Source organism: Oryza glaberrima, chromosome 10 (genome assembly GCF_000147395.1).
Source record: "Oryza glaberrima chromosome 10, OglaRS2, whole genome shotgun sequence".
NCBI lineage: Eukaryota > Viridiplantae > Streptophyta > Magnoliopsida > Poales > Poaceae > Oryza > Oryza glaberrima.
In genome coordinates this window covers 256,887-281,655 of record NC_068335.1, presented here as the reverse complement: position 1 = coordinate 281,655, position 24,769 = coordinate 256,887, and the positions used below count along the sequence as shown (strand labels likewise).

Below are 24,769 nucleotides of genomic sequence, written 5' to 3'. Positions count from 1 at the left end.
TATGCATTGCAAGGATAACTAGTTCTCTCTTATTTTGGTAATATTGACGGGCGAAACTGATCGATAACAACCGTCAGCACCTTCCTCTAATGAATTACCTCGGGATTTTTTCGCCCATAAAATATAACTTTACTTATATACTCCTCAGTTGATTCTCTCGTATCACTCATTGTGTTTAATCCTAACTAAGGCATTAGTGTTGTCTTTTCTTATCATATCTTTCTAATAAGGCTTATGTGGAGCTTAGGGTAGCGAATAAGAATGACATACTTGCATTAAGCTTGTGCACATGTGTGTGAAAAAGAATATGTATGTGAAATAATGGGAAAATGGAATGATGAGTCATTTTTGTATGATAGGAGGATGTAGAATCATAATCATGTGGAATCTTTATTTGGTGGATGTTGACTTTTGGTATAGAAGTATAGCACGTGATGGTGGATGGAATATTTTACTAAACCTCTAATGTAGAGGGAGAGCAATATATGGTAGATGTGCACAAGATCTTTGATCATGAAAACGTGAAGAGAACCTAACAAGGGTCTAAACCATTTGACCAAGCTCAAAATGATACAAGCAACATATCTATAAGGTTTATCAATAAGATCGACATTTGGCTTTGTTAAAAGTAAAAGATCAATGAGAAGTAGGTAAAGTTATATTGTTTCTTTTTATAAAATTTCCAAGGATTCAATAGAAGAAAGCAAGGGTCATATTATCAATCTCTTATTTATGAATCACTTAGATGATATGTGTTCTTAATTATGATATATGTTCAAAAGCACAAGATAAAATGCAATTAATAGATAGTATGCAAGATATTAGCAGGCAAGTCATATACTCTAGCTGAAATATCCAAGCTCATTTTAAAAGTTAAGTTTAATTTTCAGGTATGTTCATGACAAGAGTCTTCAACCTCAAAATTTAGTGAGGAGAGGATAAACATGCAAACCATTGTGTAGTGAATGTGGAGACGAGCAACCGTTGTGTCATGGATGCTACGTCTTGTCTCGTGAATGTGCAAGCATCATGTTGTAGCACAAACATGGGTGATGTTGGTATGCGGGTGTATATTGCGAATGCAATATCACCTCACACTTGTTCTTGTACCTAGGTTGCTTCAAAGACATAAAAGACAGTGAAAGCAAATGAACTTAACTGGTGGGTCTTTTATTAATGTTGAGTCTTTTATTCATCTTTATTGACAGGCGCAATTGCATGTAACGAGTAAAAAAAATTAGAGGAAATAAAATAACTGAATACCAGGGAAAGCTCATGGGTTTTGTACATGAAAAAGATATTCCTCCCCTACAGCTTGTACAAGCGTTTAAGCTTGGCATAAAGACCACGGCGGAGGAAAACATGGTTAGAGATACAAGCGGATGACCCACGAGCTCATTTATAGATCAAATAAGTCGTGATCCGTGGGTGTTCGTATCTTGGCCTGGCTTGCCCCATCTAGATATGCACGTGGATGGGTCAACCCATAAACCTATTTACAAGTTAAATTAGTAGGTAATCCGCCGCCACTGCCTCCGCCAGCCTAAGTAGAAGGAGGAGAAAGGGAATACCAGCAACGGTCCCCTTGTGGTGGCGCAATGGCAGCGACGGCCACGCGGGGGCGCGTTGGCACGACGACAGTGCAGGGTAGGGGAAGAGGTGGGAGGCGGCCGGATAAGGATTGGGGGAGCGGCCAGATAAGAATTGGGAGAAGAATATATGTCTGGCTATTTTTCGAAAAAACCCTTGTGTTTTCCATGTTTATAGCGCTATCCCTATAAGCGGAGTTTCTCTTCTTTGCGTTGTATTTGTCTGAAACATGAGGGTTTTTTCTTAAGAAAAATTATCAGCAAGTCAGGACATGCGAATTATTCACAAACTGGAGGACTTTTTTGCAAAATTTTCCGAGGAAGTTCACAGCCGAGGAGTTCTAATACGTGTGCGTCGACAGGGGAAATTTTTTTTTTTGAAGAAACGGACATAATTGGAGCCTACGTGCTTCGATTATGTTATGATTACACTAGATGCAAATAGTTAGTACTCCCTCCGTCCCATAATATAAGAGATTTTAAGTTTTTGCTTGCATATTTGACCATTCGTCTTATTAAAAAAAATTAGAGTTATTATTTATTTTCTTTGTGTCTTACTTTATTATCCAAAGTACTTTAAGCATAACTTTTCTTTTTTTATATTTGCACAAATTTTTTGAATAAAATGAGTAGTCAAACATTACAAGAAAAAAAATTAAAATCCCTCCTATTATGGGACGGAGGGAGTAGGAGTATAAAGGACTAATTCTTCTGTACCAACATCCTGTTTTTTTAGAACGATACCAACATCTTACAACTCTGCCTCTACACCTTGCAAACATACAAGTAGACGACAGCCTCCATCCGACCAAACAAACAATTCAGGCACGGTTTTGCAGGGCAAATGAGACTGCAATTCTGCATCAACTCTTTCATGTCCATGGCCATGCTGTATCGGTGCACTATTCTAAACAGCATCTTGCAACATGCACCCCAGTCACTAGGATGAAAAATATTCAAGGCTCTCCAGTTCAAAGCAAATTTGGCTTGTAGCTATCACTATCGGTACAAGATGAGACAACCGACCGGAGAATAATAAAAAAAACTATGATGCAGTTGAAGGTAGACAGACAGCTTGCTGGGTTAACAGTACCTGCATTCGCGTCTTTGCATGTACGCGAGCGCAAAACAGAACAAAATAGCAACAGTGAAGAGTCTTCCTCATGACAACCAAAAAAAAATATATTTACATTATTTCATCGCCTACTTTCAACATTGTACAAACACACATGAAAATTCTACAAGTTTTAGTCTGTTTAAAGTACACATGTACATCGCAGCACTGCTTCTCTGCTCACTGTTTTCTTACACTATATCGAGCCCAAGGGACACAAACTTTCCCACAATCATGCACATATATCATTCTTTCTGGTGCACAATGGGAATTCGCAGTCTCTCATAGGTCCAGCGGAGGGGTTTCCTGTTACATAGCGTGATCATATTGTAAGCTAGATATACTCAACTTGAACTATTCTGTCAAGTGGATTGCATTCAAAATTGAGAAGCAACTAGCCCACTTATTATTCAGCCAATATAACTTATGTTTTGAAGGTCTACATTTATTCCACACATGGAACCATGAAAATGAAGGATGTCCATGAAAACATCCTCTAGATGTATGGACTAACGTAACCAAATTAATTTCATCAAAGCACATAGACGATAATTGCGACAAATAAAAATAACCAAGAAAATGAAACTAGTTATCAACAACTTTACACGTGGACTATATTGTTTGACAACAGCCAATACTCGGTAATCTGTGACTAAAAAATAAGCAGGAAAATGAAAATAGTTATCAACAATTTTAGACATTTCAGTTCAAAAAAATAATTTTAGACATCAAAACAATCGTATCATTTGCAAGTAGTGATGGTTTTCACCTTGTGTAGCAGGTCATGTGCAATGTAGTCCCAAGGAAGAGATACCGACATCAAGCAACATTTCAGAGGCAGAAGCTCATGATCAAATCGTTTGTTGGTAGATGCAGCCTCGTAGGCATGCTTTGCCAGCTTTGATGCAGCAGAAGCTGCCCTATGAACAAAGACTCGAAAGCTATCTCCTGGATCTTTCTTTGATCTCTCATGGCTCTGATCTAATAAAAGACAATCATTTCCATGTCAGAGTTTGACGGATCAACAACTTGCATCATCACAGCTACGGTAATCCAAGACATGAATGTGCATGTTGGGGGGTTGTACAGAAAGGATATTTGAAGCACTTTAATATTGTATCATTTAACATAGCAAATGCTAAATGCAAACGCATTGCAACAAAAAGTGGCGACTGGTAGAACAATCAACAGTAATAAAGATATGAGAGTAGTTTACCATAGTCAGATGTGCATCACGATTTTATCTGAGCCCCAAATCCTACTCATTACAGTAAATGCATGTAACAGCGAGATAACTTGAAGCTTGTGAAACATATTCCAGAGTCAACCCACGCAGTAAATCGCTACTTAGGCTAAACATAACTGACCTGCAATTCCAGAAACAGCTACTTCAACTTCCCCACGTCCTTCAGGGCCCCTCATATAAAGTTTATCAAGTTTAGTTTGGTCATGCCCGAGTGAGAGTAAGCTCCCAAATTGTGATCTGCCAGCTATAACAGAGTACATATCAGAAAATGTAAACCTAGAAGGAATGAAATGGTAGGTACCTACTAATTTATATTTTTTAAAGAGGAAATCCTCTAGTTGAGCAAAGTGTTGATGCAGTTAAAAGCAGTGTCATAAAAAACACATGATTCTATTGAGTTTAGCTTTGGAAGAAAAAAATGACAGAAAGATAAATACTTAATAGGCTTCTCGAACATGACAATAGTTTCCAGGCAGATAAAGTTGAAAGGACATAAGTACTTTATAAGACCATCTGAACAATAGTTTCCTTGGAGATAAATAGATGGATGGACTCACCATTGTAGGCTTCTCGAACATTTTGGTAGCTAACGTAGCCTGAGAAGAGTGTTCTCTGCAATAATCACAGTAAGCGCAATGTAGGTGAGAAATGAACTATGATATACTTCATACAGTTGTGTTACAGAAGCGGATATCTGCTAAAGTGTAACTATGTTTTAAGCAAGAGTGATGCCAGTAGGAAGAAAACCAGGACGTATCTACTTTAAAAATTATTATATATCTATAGCAGCAGAAAAGGTTGAGGTGCAAAATGAATATTACTTACTGTGACACTGATAGTATGGGGTCTGAACTCTCAAACTGTTGTGAGTGTGAACACAATAATTTCCCGGTTGTCAACAACAAAAGTTCAACTACAAGAGGCTCCCATCGGTTGCCCAGTTTGCCTAATAAGCCAAAATGGCTTATTAGAAAATAAAAATTAATTTATAAGTAAAACTTTTATAGATTTGTTCGTAGTGACTTAAAAGCCAACACTAACAAAAATTATGTTAAAAGCATCTCAAAATCAACTTCAAAATCAAGTTCAAAAATTCAAATTTTGGCTTATTCTTTGGCTGTTTAGGCCAAACGATGGGGCTCAGATACTCCCTCCGTTTCACAATGCAAGTCATTCTAGTATTTCCCACATTCATATTGATGTTAATGAATCTAAACATATATATCTATCTAGATTCATTAATATCAATTTGAATGTGAAAAATGCTAGAATGACTTACATTGTGAAACGGAGGAAGTATATCTTACGGTTTTAAATACATGATCACAGTTTCACAGATAAGATGGATTTGACATTCAATTACTAATTAAAACAAGAAATTACTGCAGATTAACTATACATAAGTCTTTCAAAAACAGATTAAAACTTCTGATCTTTAATTGCAACAGTGATAAAGAATATACTCCCTACGTCCCAAAATATAGCCACCTTTAGAGTGTTGCACAGGTATTAAGGAAATACATGGAATTAAATGGAGGATAGTTGTGGTTGAGATGATGTAATGTAAGTGAACAAATTAAATAAGAGAGGATTTTGATTGGTTGAGATGAGGGAGTAGGTGGCGAAATAATTTGGGACAAAATCAGAATGCTCCTATAGTTTGAGACACAGGGAGAATTTACTAAGTGCTGAATTCTGAGAGAGAGAGAGTTTTGGTAGATTTGAGGGCAGAGGACCTTTGGTGGTTTTTCTTGGTTGCTCCCAGTGTTTAGTAGATTTGAGCTGGCATTCTTCGATTCAGTGTCTTCAGGAAAAGCTGCCCCATCATGTGCATTGAGAATCACACAATAGCAATGTTCAGGGTCTGACAAAACCTGCTCAAATTTAGATGGTCACTTTCATTCTATAATGACAAAAGCGATGCAATATCATAGATACATCCATATGAACAATATGCTAGAAAACTGAGAAATGGGAACTTACAACAGCATCAAAAGTATCATCGAAGTCATCAACTGAGAAACAAATATTGGGATATGCAGGTACAGTTTCCACAGCCTGTCCAAAGATACAGGAATTTTTACTGAAACATCATCTGTTTCAAAAGAGAGACTGAAAATGCCAGGAAAAAGTACCTTTCTTCGATCAAGATGAAAATTTACACGGCTTGGGGATGCATACACAGTTTTTGTGACCTGTTTTAATAAGACAATGAGTTTAAGACATAATTACTTAATACCGAAAACATGTTAAACTTTAGCTAGGGTAACTAGTATTGCAACAATGAAATATAGAAGTCGAAGTTAAATAAAATGGACAGCTAGTCAGGCTCATTTCGACCCAAGAATAGGAAGAAAAGAAACCCTAGTTGTACACTTTAGAAATGATCTTAAACACACTGAGAAGTGCCTCAACAGAAGCATGTTCCAGTCTTGTTCACAATCTGGATTGTTTAGCCCCCAAAACAGGCAAAAAACAAAATTTAAAGGAATTGTTAACATGGAGATTTGAACTGAAACCCCTTTGCCTTCTAACTGTAGGAAGGAATCAAGTGACCAGGCCTACTGTTGAGCTATAATACGCATAAGAAAAAATATTAGGTTATATTAGCTTGTAAACAACTCAAATAACTGTCAGTTTTCCAAATCAATTTGTTGAAAAAATTAAAATGTTGCCATCATCGAACAGTGTTCCTACAGGAAAACCAGCGAAATGGCCATGTGACCAGGTCTGGTTTAAAAGTGTTCTGCAATTGCTGTCCAGATCGACAGAAAATAAAGCAATAACGACTAGTTTCAAACTACAACATTTTGGGATATAGACCTCTAAGATGTTAGGCTTGAAACTTATATTAATTTTGTAGTTCTATTAACAAGTCTAAGACATCATGATATAACTGGATAAAGTCAGTTATAAGAAAATCCAATTTTCCACAAGCATCCATGATATAATGAAACTTCCTACAGTCATTGAACAGCAGAAATTGTGGAATGTTCTGAAACTATTAATCATAGTGAATTCTAAGTAGTCATTACACAAAGCTCAACCTTACACAACACAAGTCTGTGCACCTATGTAATAAGATTCACTGGTAAATGATGGAGTGCCGTGAAATGCTTACTTGTACAGTACCTTATAAACTGGTGATAATGGTTTGCTTTTCTCTGCACGGCTGCGAAGATCCCTGACACTGTAGAGCAGATTGTAAGAAACTAACTTTGCCAGATATATCAACTAAGGAGGTAAAGATGATACAACAAGAGCTCTCAGGCTCAGGTTGCACAACAATAGTTATCAGTTGGAACCCAAACATCTGTGAGAACCACCACCCCCCCCCCCTTCTCCCTCCCTGTGATGCCAGGCCGAAGTCCAAAGTAATATTGAAAGATACAGTACATCAATCTAACTTGTTGCGAGTTAATGAACTAACCTAGACCAGTTCTCAGCTGCTACAAGAAACAGAAAATAGAAGCATACACCAAGTACAGACAATATGTGGCAACTGTGTTGCATTACAGTGAAGGAAGGATAAGAACTTAGACCAAAAGTACAGGTAACGTTTTACTCTGACAGATTGGGACCAGCAAGAGGATGTGCATCACCAAATAAACTTTTCATTGTTGACATAAATAACAGCATGCCAATCATTCAGTATAAATACTAGATAAAAACTTGCAATATCTTGACAGAACTGGCAGAAACGTACCTGCATATTGCAACTGTAACAGTGTATGATGTGTGAGCAATTAAATTCAAATAGAATGAACGCTCCCAATCAACTCCAGCTGAATTTATATTGCTGATCTTTTCAAGCTGCTCCACATAAAACAAAGGAGAACAAATAAAAAACCAAGAGTTAGTATGTATTATCAGAGACTTCTTTTCTGTAGAAAGTATGTTATGAACCAAACACTAGCTTATGGAAGTCAATTTACCATATTCAAGTCTATCAAATCGTGGCAACCATAAATACACTACAAAACTTACTAGTGCTAGTGCAAGGAATAATAAATGCTATTAGATAGGGGAAAAAAAACATGAGCAAAAAAATATGTAATAGTTGATGCAGTTCATCTTGATACAGTTTTAAAGTGAATAACTCAACAGGAAATTACAGAAAAAAATTCTAAAATGGAAGGAAAGAGTATGTCATATGAAAAGTTTCCTTGAAGCTACTAACAAAAAGGGAAGCATGCATTTATTGATATGATCGAAATTGACGAAGATAGTCTTGGTTAATTTACCATAGGAGCCCATCTTCTCACAAAAAAAGGAGGTGGATCTTCCATGTTATCGTTGAACCCATGGCCATGCATTTTCTGCACCAGCATTGAGCCTCAGTTAGCATACAAGATAACACTGTAAGCTAAAATAAGGGGAACTGAGAAGGATTGGAAGTTTACCATATTATTATTAACAAAAAAGACGAGGTCATCCTCTTCCCTCCTCTTTGAAACCCTACCACGCACGAAGAAAAGATCAAGCATTTCATGCCAGAATCGATCATCCATTCCCACGTCTGATGCATCATCTTCAGCATCAACAACTGTCCACCCAATCAAATGGGAATGTTTTTTCACCATAGTCAGCAGCTCATTCCTGAAAAGACAAAAAGAAACAAAAGGTTGAGAAGTGCTTAAAAGGATATAAGGACATATGCTTTTACAGAAAATGGAGATAGGCTCAAAACAAAATCGACCAGAATTGTTGGGTGGTATGTGGTACAGTGGAGGATTGAAGTTGTGTTTTTTTTTGTTGAAAAAAAAAAGAAAAGAAAAATATTTTTGAGCGGAAATGACGAGGGTGATCCTCTTAGTGATGTTTTCCTTAATTAGAAAGGGGATGAAGAGCACTTATGAAGCACAGAAGACAGGAGCAGGGTTTAAGCATGCAACCTGAGCTTAGTGTTGTGATGGGTTCAGTTGTAGTGCAGAATGCGAGTGGGGTGTTAGATTAAGAGTTGCAGAGATTAGTGTATGTCCAGGGTGTCTCCCTCCATGAATATGATGCCAGGCACGGGTAAACCTAGATAGAAAATCCGACGTTACGATGGGTACTAGCAATTCTTGTTTACATAATGCAATTCTTTTGAATGAATTGGGCAGAAATCTGAGGAGGTAGAGCTAGAGAAGTTGAAGTTTGTGCGGAACTAGTAGGAAAGAAGAAACAGTGAGATTGAAAAGAGTTAGTGGTTACTTGGGGCAAAGCTAGCTGAGAGAGAGAGATATAATAAGAAAATAAAATTAAATTTCCTTGGCGGGCGGGGGCGGGGGCGGGGGCGGGGGCGAGGGTTGGGGTCCAAAATTAGGATGGGGATAGAGATTACCTTGAGGGGGCCGACGACGACGAGGAGGAGGAGGAGGAGGAGGGCTCCAAGCCGAACCCCGGTGATCTCTCGACTGCGACTGCGAGTGATGCGGAGGGCGAAGGAGGAGGAGACGCCATAGATTTCCTCTCCTCTCGTCTCCACAGGTAGATAGATAGATAGAAGAAGAGAGAAGAAACAAAGTGATTCTGAATCGAAGAAGGAAGAAGGAAGCAATCAGATTCCCTTCTCCCTCCCGCAACGCAACGCAACGTGACATGAGCAAGCAACTACTCCTCTCCTCCTAGAAGTAGAAGAGGGTGCACATGGGCTAGGCCCACCCGCACAGCTTGCCTAACCTTTTGGCCCATTTCACGGAATAAGTCCACTTGCCGTCCCATATGTTTATGATGTCTTTGAGTTTAACTGACATCCCTAAGCCGCAGTACCATTCACATTGCTCCTGCCTAGCTATGTGTGACACATTGGAGATTAGGTGCCACGTCTGTAGCTGGCGCTCCCCACCAGAAGGCCGCGCGTCCAAACAAGGGCACTCCTTCAGCTAGCTTTGTCAGAAAAAGCAAGGAAACGAGCCTCGGAAAGCGGGTGCGACCGATCCAAAGCTACAACTCCTCTCCTCCGACTTCTCCGCCACCGCCGAGGCTGCCGCCACAGCTTACGTGGGCTTGGAGACAACGCCGCCTGGACCACCTCTCCGGTTAGATCCGCGCTCAACGAGATTGCCGCCATTGCGTGGGCGCCGACAGTGAGGAAGATAAACGGGGGAGAAGGAGTCGACGGAGAGGGAGAGGTCACGCCGTGGAAGTCAATCCGGAGATGGTGAGGGAGGCGACGGAGAGGAAGAGGAGCCTCTCGAGATCCACAGCTCGACGGCGCCGTCGTCCGCGGCTCCACTCAGCGCAACCGTCGTCCGCGTCTTCCGACCCTATCGAGGAGAAGTGGAGGCGTGGAGCCCCACCTAGCGCCGTCGTTACTTGGAACGTGTTAACGATCAAATTTAGTAATTCAAGTATCGGAGATGAAGATAAAATCAAAGCGGAATCCAAGAGATAGATTGTTCCAGAAATAGAGCAAGAATCTGCCGAAGTCCGAATCGGCTATGATCAGGATCGGCAGAGTTCGAGTCGGACAAGGTAGCCGATTGAGCCGATTCCGACAATGTGACTCGGTACACGATGTCGGGTTGAGTTAATGTGCTTCATATGGATTGCCACGCATGGATTGGGTCCCGAAAAGGTAATCGTATCTATTAATTAGGATATTTTATGTAAACTCCTTAGAGATAAGTTTGGGCAAAAGTCTGCCACAAAGACTTATGGTATATTAGAGTTTGTTAGAGATAAGAGTCGTGTCTGACAAGGACATATTTTGTATCTCGGGTATAAATATGACCCGAACCCATGTAATCAAATAACAATCGTTCAATACAATCTCGGCACATCGCCACCCTTTTACTTTCGACGAGTTCTTGCTTTCGGGTTGAGCTGCATCAGTTTCAATCTTCAACTAGAGGTAAAGCTTGTTATGGCGCTTGCATTCTCGGGATTAGTGCTTCCATCTTTATGACACTCTAATCCTGTTTATGTAAATCGTCGAGTTATCATATATCCTATATAATCTCTGGCAATATTGTTATTTAAGTCTCAATCGGCTAATATCTATCACTGGAAGGCAGCCGATTAGGTTAAATACCAACGTTGACTTAGATTATATAGGGTATCCACCACCCTATGAAACATCCAACAGCTTGATTGTCTAGATATTGTATTTATTTTCATACTTATGGTTGTATCAGTTATGTTTGACCTCATAAGTCATGATTATAACCTCAATCTCTAGCCTGCTTTTTTGGTTGTCGATTAGGATAGTATCGGGGTTTCAACCGATCTTACCTAATTTAGCTTTATGTTTTATATACTTAATAGACTAGCAAAAATGCCCGTGCGTTGCAACGGGTAAAAAAAGTTCTAATAATAATACACGTTTTTCATGCATAATCATGTCAATGACAATGTTTCTATTTTAATGAGTGGCTTGTTTTTTTATAAACAGTGTTTTTTTTCTTGCGCAATTTTCTCAAACCATTTTTCAGAAATGGCGCATTTCTTTCTAACAGTTTTTTCCTACCATGTTTTTTTATGCTTTTTTTACTAAAGAAGAAAACCATATTTTTCTCCCTTTTTTATTTTCTTTTCTCGTGTGTTTTTTTTCTTGTTTTCTCGCACGTTTTTTTCTTGTTTTTTTCGAAGGTTCTTTTTTTGCTTTTTTCCAATACAGGAGAATATATGACGAAACAAAGCCATGTACTAGATGGCAAAAAATCGATGGATCCTATCCGACTCAAGCGTCCATCAATTTAGCTTTTTTCTGACAGTTTTTTAAGAGCAATTTGTTTTTTAATAGACGGTGTTTTTTTTCTTGCACGGTTTTTTAAAACCATTTTTTAGAAATGGCGCGTTTTTTCGACAGTTTTTTCCTCGCATGTTTTTTTTTAAATATTTTACCGACGATGGAAATAATTTTTCTCGCGCGTCTTTTTGTTTTTTTATTGACGATGGAAAACCTTTTTAGCATGTTTTTTTGTGCTTTTTTCTGACTTTTGCCTCACACGTTATTTTAACCGTTTTTATTTTCTCATGCATTTTCTCTTTTTGAATAGTTAGATTAGAAATAGAGAAGAGATATATACTGGTTAGAAAGATTTTGTTTCGCCCTTTCCATTTTTTTCTCTCTTGCATTTTTTATATTTTTTACGAACCATTTTTTTGCCACTTTCTTAAGAAAACGAATGAACTTTTTTTAGATGTTCTTTTAGATTTTTTTCACCTTTATAGTAACCATACTTTTTTTCCCCGTTTTTAAAGTAATCGGATCTAGCTTTTTTTTCGTCACCACTTTTTTTTTTGCCTTTTATATGAAACAGATTTTTTTCCGTCGGATCTACAGTTTTTTTAGCCACTCAGAGGAAAAAACTTTTGTTATCGTTGTTTTTCTTTATTTTCTTTTTTTGTGTGGCTTTTCTTTTTCTTTTTATGCACCTTTCTGCCTTTGTTCTCTTTCTCTTTTATTATTTTTTTTAACAAAAACGACCTCAAGTACCTTGTTGCATGATTATAGGGACTCAAATGTAAATATAAAAATTATAGGGACTCAAATATAAAAGTACAAACCCAAAAATTAAAATCATATAAAAATGGAATGCTCTCGACCTGTAGATTCCATTTTTGCAAACAGATCTTCAATCCGGCACATCAATTTTTTTCACCAATCTAGAGTCGGACTTTTTTTTTCGTTTCTAACCGCGAATCTGATATAGGAGTCGGACTTTTTTTTCGCTATTTCGGATATAGGAGTCGGACTTTTTAATTTTTTTCGCTATTTTTTCCAGATGAAGGAATCATCTCTTATTTTTTAAGTAGTAGAGATATGCTAAATCTGCCGTTTATATTAAGATATTATTGTAATAAAGTATATTAAGCTTTTGTTTGATATGTTCTATCTATTTTAACATCTTAATATAGAGTGGTATCGGAGTCCTAGCTGATACATGCTAGATCTATCTGATCGGCTATGCTATAAGCGTTTATAATCTTCATGTTAATATATACTTGGATCTAAGTGATTTATACTGTCTCGGCATGGCGACCGATCTATCCCAATCACTTGGTTTATATATACATCGACAGAAGGATTATATAGCGTTAATATCTACAGTTGATCGAGTAGATTTAATCTTGTCTTGCTTATTTATAACTGCCGATCGATTCACATATGACATCGGCTTGAAGATAAATGATGAGTCATTGGCGACTGGCCGATCGGCTATCATTTATAGATGTAACCGTGGTTTCTTTGTTTTTATTTCTTGTTGATTGCAGGATCAAATCAACTGGCACGCTCACGAACCTAAAGGCAAGATTTTTGGACCTGCACTGAAGTTAAGCAGATCTTCCAGGCCAGTGTATGTTTTTCGCATCAACACGCTTTTGGCACGCCCGGTGCGACACGACAAACAGCAATGTCGGCAGAAAAGCCACCCCCGTCATTGACAGGCAAGCCCCCAGTTTCTCCTCAAACCAAGATTCCAAAACCTACTGGGTCCGAGGTTAACGAAGCAAACATTGTTCCGGTCACTGTAGACAAGCTATCACCAGAACAAAAGAAGGAATTCGAACTGATGATGCAGAGCACTCAGGAGCAATTCATGAAGTCGTTCGCAGAAACCCGCGGGAAAGTTTACCAAAAATACAAGGTAAAGGTAGTTGCTACCGATGAGGTCGGCTCAAGTTCATCCCAAGACGGTAAAGGTGCTGGAGATGCTTTAGGCGACAAAGGTGACGGCCTTCAGAATGGTGCAATTGAAGATCTTGGTCCAGATGGCAATGAAGTATAGGAAGAACCTCCTAGGCGCATGAATTTCCAAGATCAAGTCGATTATGTCGTGCAACACGCTTTGATCAACCAGTCCGGAGTGCTTGTCAACACATTGACAAATATGATCAAATCTGTGATTGACGACACAATAGCTGAGCATCAGACAACAGGGCCAGTCTACCTGCCAGGCGGTTTATTCCCGAACTACAGGAGCTTGGTGACAAGTAATCAACAGAGTACTTCCGCTACGCCACAAGTCCAGCCGACGGCTGCAGCCTTGACTCCGGCACCAGCTGCGCCATCATCGGCACAAAGGCAGACGGTTAATAATCCTCATCTCTTGTCCAGAGAGCAGTCGCAACATGCTGGTCAGAATATCAATCGGTTGTCCCAGGAGGAAATTGCTTCGATGTTTTTGCCACCTCAGCCGACCAGTGGACCAGTTCAGCAGATACCACCGAGGCAGCAGATAGTTCAGTCGATTCAACAGCTGCAGATAGTGCAGCACAACTGTACCCACAAGACACAACCCCACGACATGTTTCCATGCGCCGCCATGCCACCACGATATACCAGAAAGATCCGTGACAGGACTCTTCGCATAACCCCCTCTAACCAAGCGTACCACACCTCAGGTTTCACCCCCACTCCTCAACAGGCAGCATGCAGTCCACTCTCGTGCCTAGGTGAATCCGGAAGTAGCAAAGGCCGTCGCAAGGGCCATCGCAACTCCATCACGCTCACCCTTGCCTGGATATGCCAGCTAGAGGAAAGCTACACTACAAGCCCAGCTTTGCCCACGCTGGCTTGTGGTAAGTACGATAATTCTTCAAGGGTTTCCTGCGAACCGATACTTAATTGCTATGAGTGCGACTAGCTAAACCATACACCCACAGCCCATCATTAAGCCATATTTTAGTTGGATAATTAAAACCAAAGAACCATGGCCAGATGTCTCGAGCTCGCAGCTCAACAAAATACTAGAGTAAATAATGTAATTATCCCATTAAGTGAGCTAGTGGTATTTAAGCATGGCTAAGAATATCATAATTCTAGCAAGATCAACATAAGTGACACAAGCTAGTCAAATTATTACCCAAGTTTGACAAAGGACGGATATCAAGTGATATGGCACAAGCGAGCAGATAGGTAAACCCTATTCCATTGTAATTAGCAAAACATGCAGTTTATTTGCAAACGGTAAAACATTTGTAAATTAGGTTCAACATGCTCAAGGGGAATGTGTGACTTGCCTCGCTTCTTCACTTTGATCTTCTGAACTCTTTTCCTCGCGATCTTTCAAAACGGTGAAAACTACACGCTGGCACGCAAAATGAGAAAAAAACTCTAATAAAAACCAAATAAACAATACATAAAATAGTAAACAAACATGTAGAGCTCAATTTTAGATGAATTTCGCAGGTTGAATGGCCCAATTTAGAGTTCGTATGAATTAGTTATGAATTTTAGATGTTTTGGACCATTTAAATGAACTTCTAGAATTAAAATCGATTTATTGCGCAATTATTACTATTTATGACGTCACCGAGAGGAATAGGTGGTGCCGGCAAGCGGGACTCACCTGCCGGTGACTCAAGACGGTCGGTCCATGCGCACACCGGTCTGCGGGCGCACCACATGGCAGCCACGGTGGACGGAGAGGGCGATGTGGCGCTGACATGGCGCCACGAAGGCACTGAAGTGGGGCCGAGACGGTATTATAGTACTTCCTCCGTCCCATAATATAAGGGATTTTTAGTTTTTGTTTGTACTGTTTGATCACTCGTCTTATTAAAAAAATTTAGAATTATTATTTATTTTTTTTGACTTACTTTATTATCTAAAGTACTTTAAGCACAACTTTTCGTTTTTTATATTTGCACAATTTTTTTTAAATAAGACGAGTAGTCAAACAGTACAAGCAAAAACTCAAGCTATTAACTAACTAGCAGCATAGTAGAAGTATATACTCCCTCCGTCCCACATATATTAATATAAGGTATTTTGGTTGGATGTGATTTATCCTAATAGGATGAATCTGGACTGTTCAGATTCATAGAATTATACGTATCCATATCCACTCAAAAATATCTTATACTATGGTACAGACGGAGTATGTTCCAGTATAGCTAGTACCCCTCCGTATTTTAATGTATGACGTAGTTGACTTTTTAACTAACGTTTGACCACTCGTCTTATTAAAATTTTTTATGCAAATATAAAAATACTTATGTCATGCTTAAAGAACATTTGGTGATAAATCAAGTTACAATAAAATAAATTATAATTATATAAATTTTTTAAATAAGACGAAAGGTCAAACGTTTGTTAAAAAGTCAACGGCGTCATACATTAAAATACGGAGGGAGTATATATTAGTAGGGGGTATTTCCATGAAAAATTCCACCGTGTGCGTGCTGACGTGGTGTGTTGACGTGGGAAATTAAATGAAAATTTCCATGTAAACTACGGGGAATTAATAGAGCTTCGGCGACCGGTGGAATCGGCCTGGGCCAAGTTCAGGTCTTCGCACAGGTGAAACCTTTCGTAATTTGTACACCTTATTTTTCACCGTACGCGCTTTCCAGACTTACAGACGACGTGTTTTTATTAAAATTATAAAATATAAAACATGTTATATTAATAAATTTTTAAAAAATTTTAAAATACTTAATTAATCACGTATTAATATGCCGCTTCGGTTTTTCATGTCGAGAATGGGTTCGAACGTATATATAAGAGAATCTCCAACAGACTACCCAAATTAGACTCTCCAAACACTTGTATAGCCAACTCTCCAATTGACTTGGAGAGCTAAATTTGTAGTTTACTCCAACAGCATCTCCATCTACACTCTCTACTCATAGTCTATGACAATGGGGCCCACGAGTCTGTCTCTGTTCCTCTTTCTCTCCCCCTCTCTCTCTGGCTTTTCTCCCCATATTTTCCAGACGGTGGATACCGAGGGCAATGGCAGACACGGTGGAAGCCACGAGGTGGAGGCGCGGTCCGAGCGGTGGCGCCGCGGACGGCGTCGGCGAGGTCGGAGCGGTGGCGCGGCGGACGGCGTCGGCGCTCGGAGGGGAGGCGCGGTGGACGGTGTCGGCGAGGTCGAAGGGCGCGACGGACCGCGTCGGCGGTTGGGAGGGGAGGCGCGGTGGACGGCGTCGGCGTGGTCGGGAGGGGAGGCGTGGTGGATGGCGTCGACGTGGTCGGAGTGGAGGCGCGGTGGAGAGGCAATGGACAGCGCAGTCTCCTTGTCCCCGCCGCCGTTCTTCTTCCCCTCTCCTTCCTACCTTGATTGCAATGGGGTGGATGAGCAGATGAAGATGGCGGCGGTTGTGCGAGCTCGGGATTTGGTGTTGGTGGTCTCGGCAGCGTTGCCTGCTCTGACCCCGGTGTCCTCTCCAGATTTGGGTCGTCGGCGCCGCTCCGGGAGCCGCTGTAGCTGCTCCTCTCCAGATTTGGGTCATCGGCGATGGGAAGCTCATGGCAGCGCGGCTGTTTCTCATTGTTGCGTCGGAGGGGGAGGCTGTGAGGAGCTCGTGATGGCACGGCTGCTCCTCGCGACGACGCTGCTCGATGGCCTGCGATAGAGCACAAGCGATTTGGCCAGCGGGTTGTGGCTGGCTACATTTAGCCAACTGGGGGGACTATTTGGCCAGCTGGATGGCTTGGAGATGCTCTAACGTCGAGTGCAGGTGGGCGTTAAGTACGTGCATGTGGGCAGCACATGTGAGTCATTGATTCAGCATCAAAGTCTCTCAACAAAGTCGGTCTTCAGTGTCCCCAGCATGCCTTTAACTATAGTTGGAATTGCTAGACGCACAACGACTGTGTCTTTTCTAGTTGTAAAACTCTGTACATTCGGTTAGTTGCTTACAACCGCTGGAGGACAATTTGTATTTTTAGAGCAATCATGATAACCGATAGAAGTTAAATTCATCTTAAAGTTATAGGAAACTCAGGTTTTTTTTTTAGAAAATTAGTAGAGTCAACGGTTCGATTTAAGGATCACAATACTCTGAATCAGTGTCAGTTTGTTGCCACTTGCACACTAGTTAAAACACCTGCACCAATAGCGGTTTCTCCACTAATGGGCAAATAAGGGGAATGAATTGATAAAAAAAAACTCAAACTACGAAACCTTGCCAAGTTGCCATGCATATATATATATATATATATATATATATATATATATATATATATATATATATATATATATATATATATATATATATATATATATATATATATATATATATATATATGTAGGAAGTGGATAATAGAGATGGATAACAAGGATTGTATGTAATAGCCCATGTTATATATGCCACACATATGATTATATACAAATATGAGTGTTTATTTGATGCATTATCTATCTATCTATTATATACTAAAAGTCCATTAAACTTCTAAAAATGCTCTTAAGTTTTCATGTGGTACTTCTATAAACGCTCCTAAGCCTCCACATGGTACTATCTAATCCCACCGTTGATTTTCATTTAAATTGGTGGATCCATTATTTTACACCATTAGACTAGATCTATCATTGAAAAATAATAACTTCATCATGTCTCCCGTATGTACGACGTAACGTATGAGTAGTATGTGCGATGTAAACTTCTACTGTTCACGGAAGGAAAAAACATAAATATACTAAAAGTGCATTAAAATTTCTACAAACGCTTTTAAGCCGTTATATGACACTTCTATAAACGCTCATAAACCGTCACATGGCACTATCTAATCTAACCGTTAATTTTCACTTAAATTGATGAACACATTATTTTACATCATTAGATTACATCTATCATTGAAAATAACTCTCTCATGTTTAGATAAAAACGCTACTACGTTCTCCCATACGTACAACGTATGAGTAGTACGTGCGATGTAAACTTCTGCTGTTCACGGAAGGGAAAAACATAAGAACGTAGATAGAAAAGACAGCCAACAATATAGATCTATAAAAATGGACGGTTATTTTCTACAATATAAATATAAAATATATTACTTCACAAATATAAATATATAGTTAAACTATGATCTATAATAAAAATATAAAATACCCAATAAATATTCTTTAAACCATCTTCTAAAATATTTTGAACTATATATCCAATTGGTAATCATGTTGTATTTCTTTAATTAAATTATAAAAGTTATATTATGGTCGTATATACACCACGACATATGAGGCCGACATATATACGATAATTTTTCAAAAAAAATCACATCATATTTTAAGGAGTGAAACTTCAGAAATATACAACACTAATTTAAATCTACATATTAAAAAATAAAAACAACACAATTTAGTTGTGTTTTTCAAGTTGACCTGATTAAATTATAATTTGTTTGTGATTAAGATTCTTAGAGTATTTTTATATTTTTAGAACTATTTGGCTATACATATTTGTCAAAATATGAACAATAGCATGTTTCTCTGGATATTATTGTGGTGGTATGTCTCATTAGCTATAACTTTTTAAAAATATTGTTGAATGATTAACCTCGGTCATTTTCAAAAGAGAGTATATTCTGTCTATATCATAAAAAAATTGAATAGTAATGATCAACACCAGAAACAAATTATGTCTACCCTGCACCACAAATCTACTCAAAACATTTTAAAAAGATATTTTGGTCACCTCCATCTTCTCTTTGTTCTTTCATTAAGGACACCAAAAATGGACAACAAAGTTTAGTATAGTGTTGTAAGTATAGCATGGAATATATGGCTAAGTTAAGACAGTCCCAGTGGAGGCCACCATCGCTAATAGTACTCATCTTTCTACTTATTTGTCGACGGATGATACCCGTAGACCGGATATAGAGAGTATTGGGGTACGTTGGTACAAGAATCTACGTAATACGACATCAAACAAACAGAAGACGAAGATTATACTGGTTCAGGCCCCTTGATAGGTAATAGCCCTAATCCAGTTGGTATGGGATTATATGATGGGAATCACAGGTTACAAAGGGAACGATGGAACTCGATGGATCCGGCGAGATCGTAATCGAGTTGGTTCGACTAGATCTCCGGCGATTTGGCTCCTGCAGGCTCCGACTTCGCAGGCTGTGGGGGTTGTGTTGGCTCTAAGATTCGATCCCTTAGGTCCTCCCAAGGGGTCCCTTTTATATCACAGGTCGGGCGGTTTCCAACTAGAACTCGGAGACATCGGACCCTACACGATACATTGACGACCCAGTCTTGTCCGAGTAGGATTCTTTCCCTCTGTAAACTCCGTGAAGGATTTCCTTAGTGTATTCAGAGAGTATCCGTATACGCGCAGGTATGCCATACCGATATGTGACGTATATTGAAGGGTAAAGGGTATACCTAACCCGTAACCCTGACAGTAGCCCCCGACTTCTGCTTAAATGAACTCGTGTAACCATTCGCGACTTCTAGTGTCGAGGCTGTTGTTGTTCTCGGTGTGAGAACCGTAGAGACAGGACATAGTCAAGAACACCATGTGAAGCCCAACGGTCATGAGTGAATTTAAACTGAAGTTCGAAAAACTGCCGCGCGTAACGGTCCCAGAAATTTCCGGCGGCTATCTCTCTCCTTTCCTTGGAATTCGCACCGTCGGAAGTGCGTCTATTTAAGGGAGTTTTGGGGATCCATTTTGAAGTCCGCCTGTTGTGAAGAAAAGCTCCAGCCTCCAAGCGTTTCTCGTCTTCTCCGCTCCTGCAAAACCCTAGCTCGTCAATCTCGGTCCTTCCTCCGGCAATCTTCGGTAGGCAATGGATCTCGGCAAATCTTCCTCCACCAGCGTGTCGCTGAAGAAGCTACAGGAGGATGGCGCCCTTCCCGGTCGTGGGACCATGGAAAGAGAAGCAGGAGGTACTGAAACCCAGCCTGTCCTAGGTCGCATGGTGTTGACAGAAAACACGAGGCCTGGGAGATCTGCTTAACTCCAGTGCAGGTCCAAAGCTCGCATTCGGGTGTACTAGCATGCCAGTTGATTTGATCCTGTAATCAACAAGAAATAAAGGCAAAGAAACTGTGGTTAAATCTATAAATGATAGCCGATCGGCTAGGTGCCGATGACATATCATTTATCTTTGAGCCGATGTCATATGTGAATCGATCGGCAGTTGTAAATATACAATAAAGAACTAAATCTATTCGATCGGCTGTAGATATTTCCAATATATAGTTCTTATATCGATACATACTTAAATCAAGTGATTGGGATAGATCAGTCGCCATGCCGAGACAATATAAATCACTTAGATTGAAATATATATTAATAACAGGACTATATATGTTTATAGCATAGCCGATCAGATAGATCTAGCATGTATTGGCTAATATTCCGATACTACTTTATATCAAGATATTAAAACAGGTATAATATATCAAACAAAGGCCTAATATATTTAAATACAACAGTATCTTGACATAAAGGGCAGATTTAACATGTCAATGAAGCATATAGAGCAAATATAGTTAAATCAGATAAGATCGGCTGAAACTCTGATACTATCCTAATCGGCAACCAGAAGGCAGGCTAGAGATTGAGATTCTAATCACGACTTATAAGATCAAATTCAACTGATGCAGCTAAAAGTATGAAAAGAAGGGTAATATCTAGACAATCAAGCCGTTGGAAGTTTCATAGAGTGGTGGATCCCCTATATAATCTAAGTCAACATCAATATCTAACCTAATCGGCTGCCCTCTACAAACAGATGTTAGCCGATTGTAGATTAGATAGCGATATTGCTGGAGATTATGTAAGATATATGATAACTCGACGAATTGCATAAACGAGATCAGAGTGTCATAAAGATGGAAGCACTAATCCCGAGAAAATAAGCTGTCATAACAAGTTTTACCTCTCGTTGAAGATCGAAACCGATGCAGCTCAACCCGAAAGTAAGAACTCGTCGAAACAAAACTAAAGCAAAAGGGTGGCGATGCGCCGAAATTGTATTGAACGTGTGTCTTCTCAAAGTTACATAGGGCTCGGGTCTATTTATACCCGAGAATTACAAGATATGTCCATAACAGACACGACTACTATCTCTAACAAACTCTAAGATATCATAAGTCTTTGCGGCAGACTTTTGCCCAATCATATCTCTAAGGAGATTACATAAAACACCCTAATTAATAGATACAATTGCCTTCTCAGGACTCTATCCATGCGCGGCAATCACCTTGAAGCACCTCAATCCAACCCGATATCATACATCAAGCTGCATTGTCGGAATCGGCTGCATCGGCTTACCTAGTCCGACTCAGACTCGGCCGATCCTAATCGTAGCTGATTTGGACTCCAGCCGATTCCTGCTCTGTTTCCAAACTCGATCTCCGCCTCCGACTCTGCTTCGATCTAGTCTTCTTTCCTAATGCCGATGTTACCAAATTTGGTTGTTAACACATTGTTGCAATCGAGGACTACGTTCTCTGCGGTTTTCTCCCTCCGCCTTCTGAATTTCTTCTCTTGGTTTTGAACTTCTACGGCCTTTCTTTGCTCCATTTGAACCCCAATTCTATTGCCTTCCTTAGTATTTTTTCGCATCTTTGTGAGGCCTACATTGGGGTAGAGCCTTTTCTTGATCTCTTTCACTTCTACTACGAGTTGCGTTGGATGGAGTCCAACAGGGTATCTGGATGCGTCGGATTCCGACTTCGGGATGGCCTGAAGTCGCGTTATATCCCCTTCCAGTGCCCTTCCTCTCGCAGCAAATGGCGGACGAGGTGGTTCTATCTTCAGATAGAAAATTCGGATCCTGTCTTCGTTGTTCCTGAGGAACAATCAGACAAGATTTCGTCTTGGACCGCAAAGCCCACCTTGACCCCTTCCCTTCAGTCTTTCATCGATGTCATCGACGACCTCCGAGTACGAGATTTGTCGGGGTATGAAGTCGCTGCTGACTTCATTGGTAGACGGATCCAGCCGCTCCAGGCTCGAGCCCATCCAGCCTTAGACTATTCTGGACCGGAGGACACGACCCGAGTTTCTCCTCGGGGTATTTTTCTTTGCATTTACACTGACTTGCTTGTGTGCGCGTTCCCTCTGACTTATCGAACTTTGGTTCTCGATTCACAGGTCTGAGCAGCGAAGCCGTGGGACGTCGTGTCGGCTAGGTGATGATCAGTGGCCCGACGACGGCGAGCAATGTCCCCGTTCCCCTTTGCGAGAAGGGGGCGGCCGAACGCGACGCCGCCATCAATGTAAGTGTACTCAGCGGGCCTTCTGCGTTTTCCTACTGGGATCGCCTCATGACTTCATAAAGCGTAGGCTCTCCCTCTGACTGATATCATCGGGCCGCTCATGGACCATCAGGTGGCGGCGTCACTGAAAGAGAAAGTCGCCAAGGAGGCGTCCGATGCTGCTGCTGTTGCCGTTAATGCAGAAAGATCTTTCCCAATCCCACAACGAGTGGTGGCGATATTCCAAAAAAGGGGAGGAAATTCTCCTCTGTAATCGGACATCGTCGGAAGGCGCCTACCCCATTGGTAAGTTCTCTTGTCATTTGATCACGTAGTCAGAATGCTTCCACCTCACATCATATCGATTGCACGCCAGGCCTCGGACGCGTCTCCCCCGCCTCCACGACGGCAGCGGCTTGTGACTCTCAGCGAGAAGTGAGTGAATGAGTTTGAGGTTACGTGATTTCGTCGAACTTTGTCTAAACAAGAGCCTTTTCGTAGGGTGGTGTGGGCAAAGGCGGTGCAAGACGGGTCTGGGGGGACCTCCAGCGCATCTCCTGCCGTAGCCTCGACGGATGTCGTGGTCGTGCCCGGGAGCCGCGAGGCGACACTAAGCGGTCCTGCCAGCGATCCCGTGGCTGGTCGTGGTTCACCGGCTGCCGTCCTCACCTGGGAGGAGCTCCAGGTTGAAATGGGGCGCCTCCTCGAGGCTGGTGCTCGCAGCATTGGTCGTGAGATCGCGGAGGCGAGGGTGGCGGCGGCGTCGGCGAACGAGCGCACCGACCGGCTGGCGCACGACTTGGCGGAGGCTCGTGAGGACCTCAAGAAGATGAGGGAATTGGTGGCCGGCAATGAGCGACAACGGCAGGGGCTCGAGCACCGCATGTCGGAGCTCGGGAACAACTTGTCGGAAATCCGTGGCTCGTTGCGGGTCACCTATACTGGTCTGCACCGGCTCGCCGGGGAGTGCGGTATCAAGTCTACCATCCTGGCGAATCCTGACGAGTTCTCGCTGACGTCTTCTCTTGCGGAACTGGCGGCGGCGATGGAGGAGATTCCCTCTAAGCATGCAGCTAGGATCGGAGAGGAGACGTCCAACGGGATCTATATCGGGGCGTGTCACGTCCTTGCGTGTGTGAGGTTGGCGCACCCTGAACTCGATCTGCGGGAGATCTTGGATCAGGGGGCGGCTAGCGACGCGCGTAAGGATGTGATGGAAGAAGTCGGCGATCTAGGGGAATCTGTTCTCCCACTTTTTGAAGAGTAGGATTTTGACTCTCCTGTACTCCTTAGTCGTGCTGTATGAAACTACAATTGGTTCCAACCGCCTTTGCGCGTGCAGTCAACACCTTAGTTTTCCTTAACATTTTGATCTTGAGTACTTTGTTGTCCCTTGTAGAGATGTTGATGTCGAGGATGTCTAGCAGCGTGGGCATCCTGAGTCGCCAGCGATTATTCCGGCTCTTGCATTTGAGCCCCATACGTCGCCGGACGATGTAGATCAGATTTTACCCACGAGAACGGGGATGGCGACGACTTCCTTAGGTTGGTGGTCTCTTCATCTCTTTTTGCTCCTCCGACTTGATCAGCCGTGTTCTTGAAAGAGAAGAGCAGCTTAACTTGGTCATTTCCATGTTGAACAGATCTCGAGAGTGAGCTTGCTGGCCAAGATCGTCGTATCCAATATTGGAAGACGAAATGTGAAGTAGCGGAGCTCGAGAGAACTATGCTGGAAGTAAAGAAAGAGCAAGCTGTGGAAACGCTCCGAGGTCGTGAGGTGTGGTTCAACTCGTACTTGAAGAGTTGCTGCATGTCCATGGCCAAGGTTTGTAGAGAGCTCTGAGTACCTCGTGGGGATCCAGAGGAGTCGGCGGCCAGATACATCTCGTGGCTGAATAGGGCCTGCATTCATCTCGAAGGCGTCGGCAAACGTATTGAT

At 41.2% G+C, this 24,769-nt stretch overlaps 1 protein-coding gene across 1 annotated transcript; it reads right to left on the bottom strand.

Moving 5' to 3' along the window:
- Positions 1-2,728: 2,728 nt before the first annotated feature.
- On the bottom strand, positions 2,729-9,516 carry LOC127753223 (uncharacterized). The gene is made up of 12 exons (XM_052278697.1): positions 9,276-9,516; positions 8,353-8,548; positions 8,194-8,268; positions 7,656-7,762; positions 7,082-7,139; positions 6,085-6,144; positions 5,933-6,007; positions 5,686-5,823; positions 4,507-4,561; positions 4,071-4,193; positions 3,473-3,684; positions 2,729-3,009 (listed from the first exon to the last, which is right to left on the bottom strand). The coding sequence occupies exons 1-12, from the start codon at positions 9,392-9,394 to the stop codon at positions 2,986-2,988; spliced, it is 1,242 nt and encodes a 413-aa protein (XP_052134657.1). The 5' UTR covers positions 9,395-9,516; the 3' UTR covers positions 2,729-2,985.
- Positions 9,517-24,769: the final 15,253 nt, after the last annotated feature.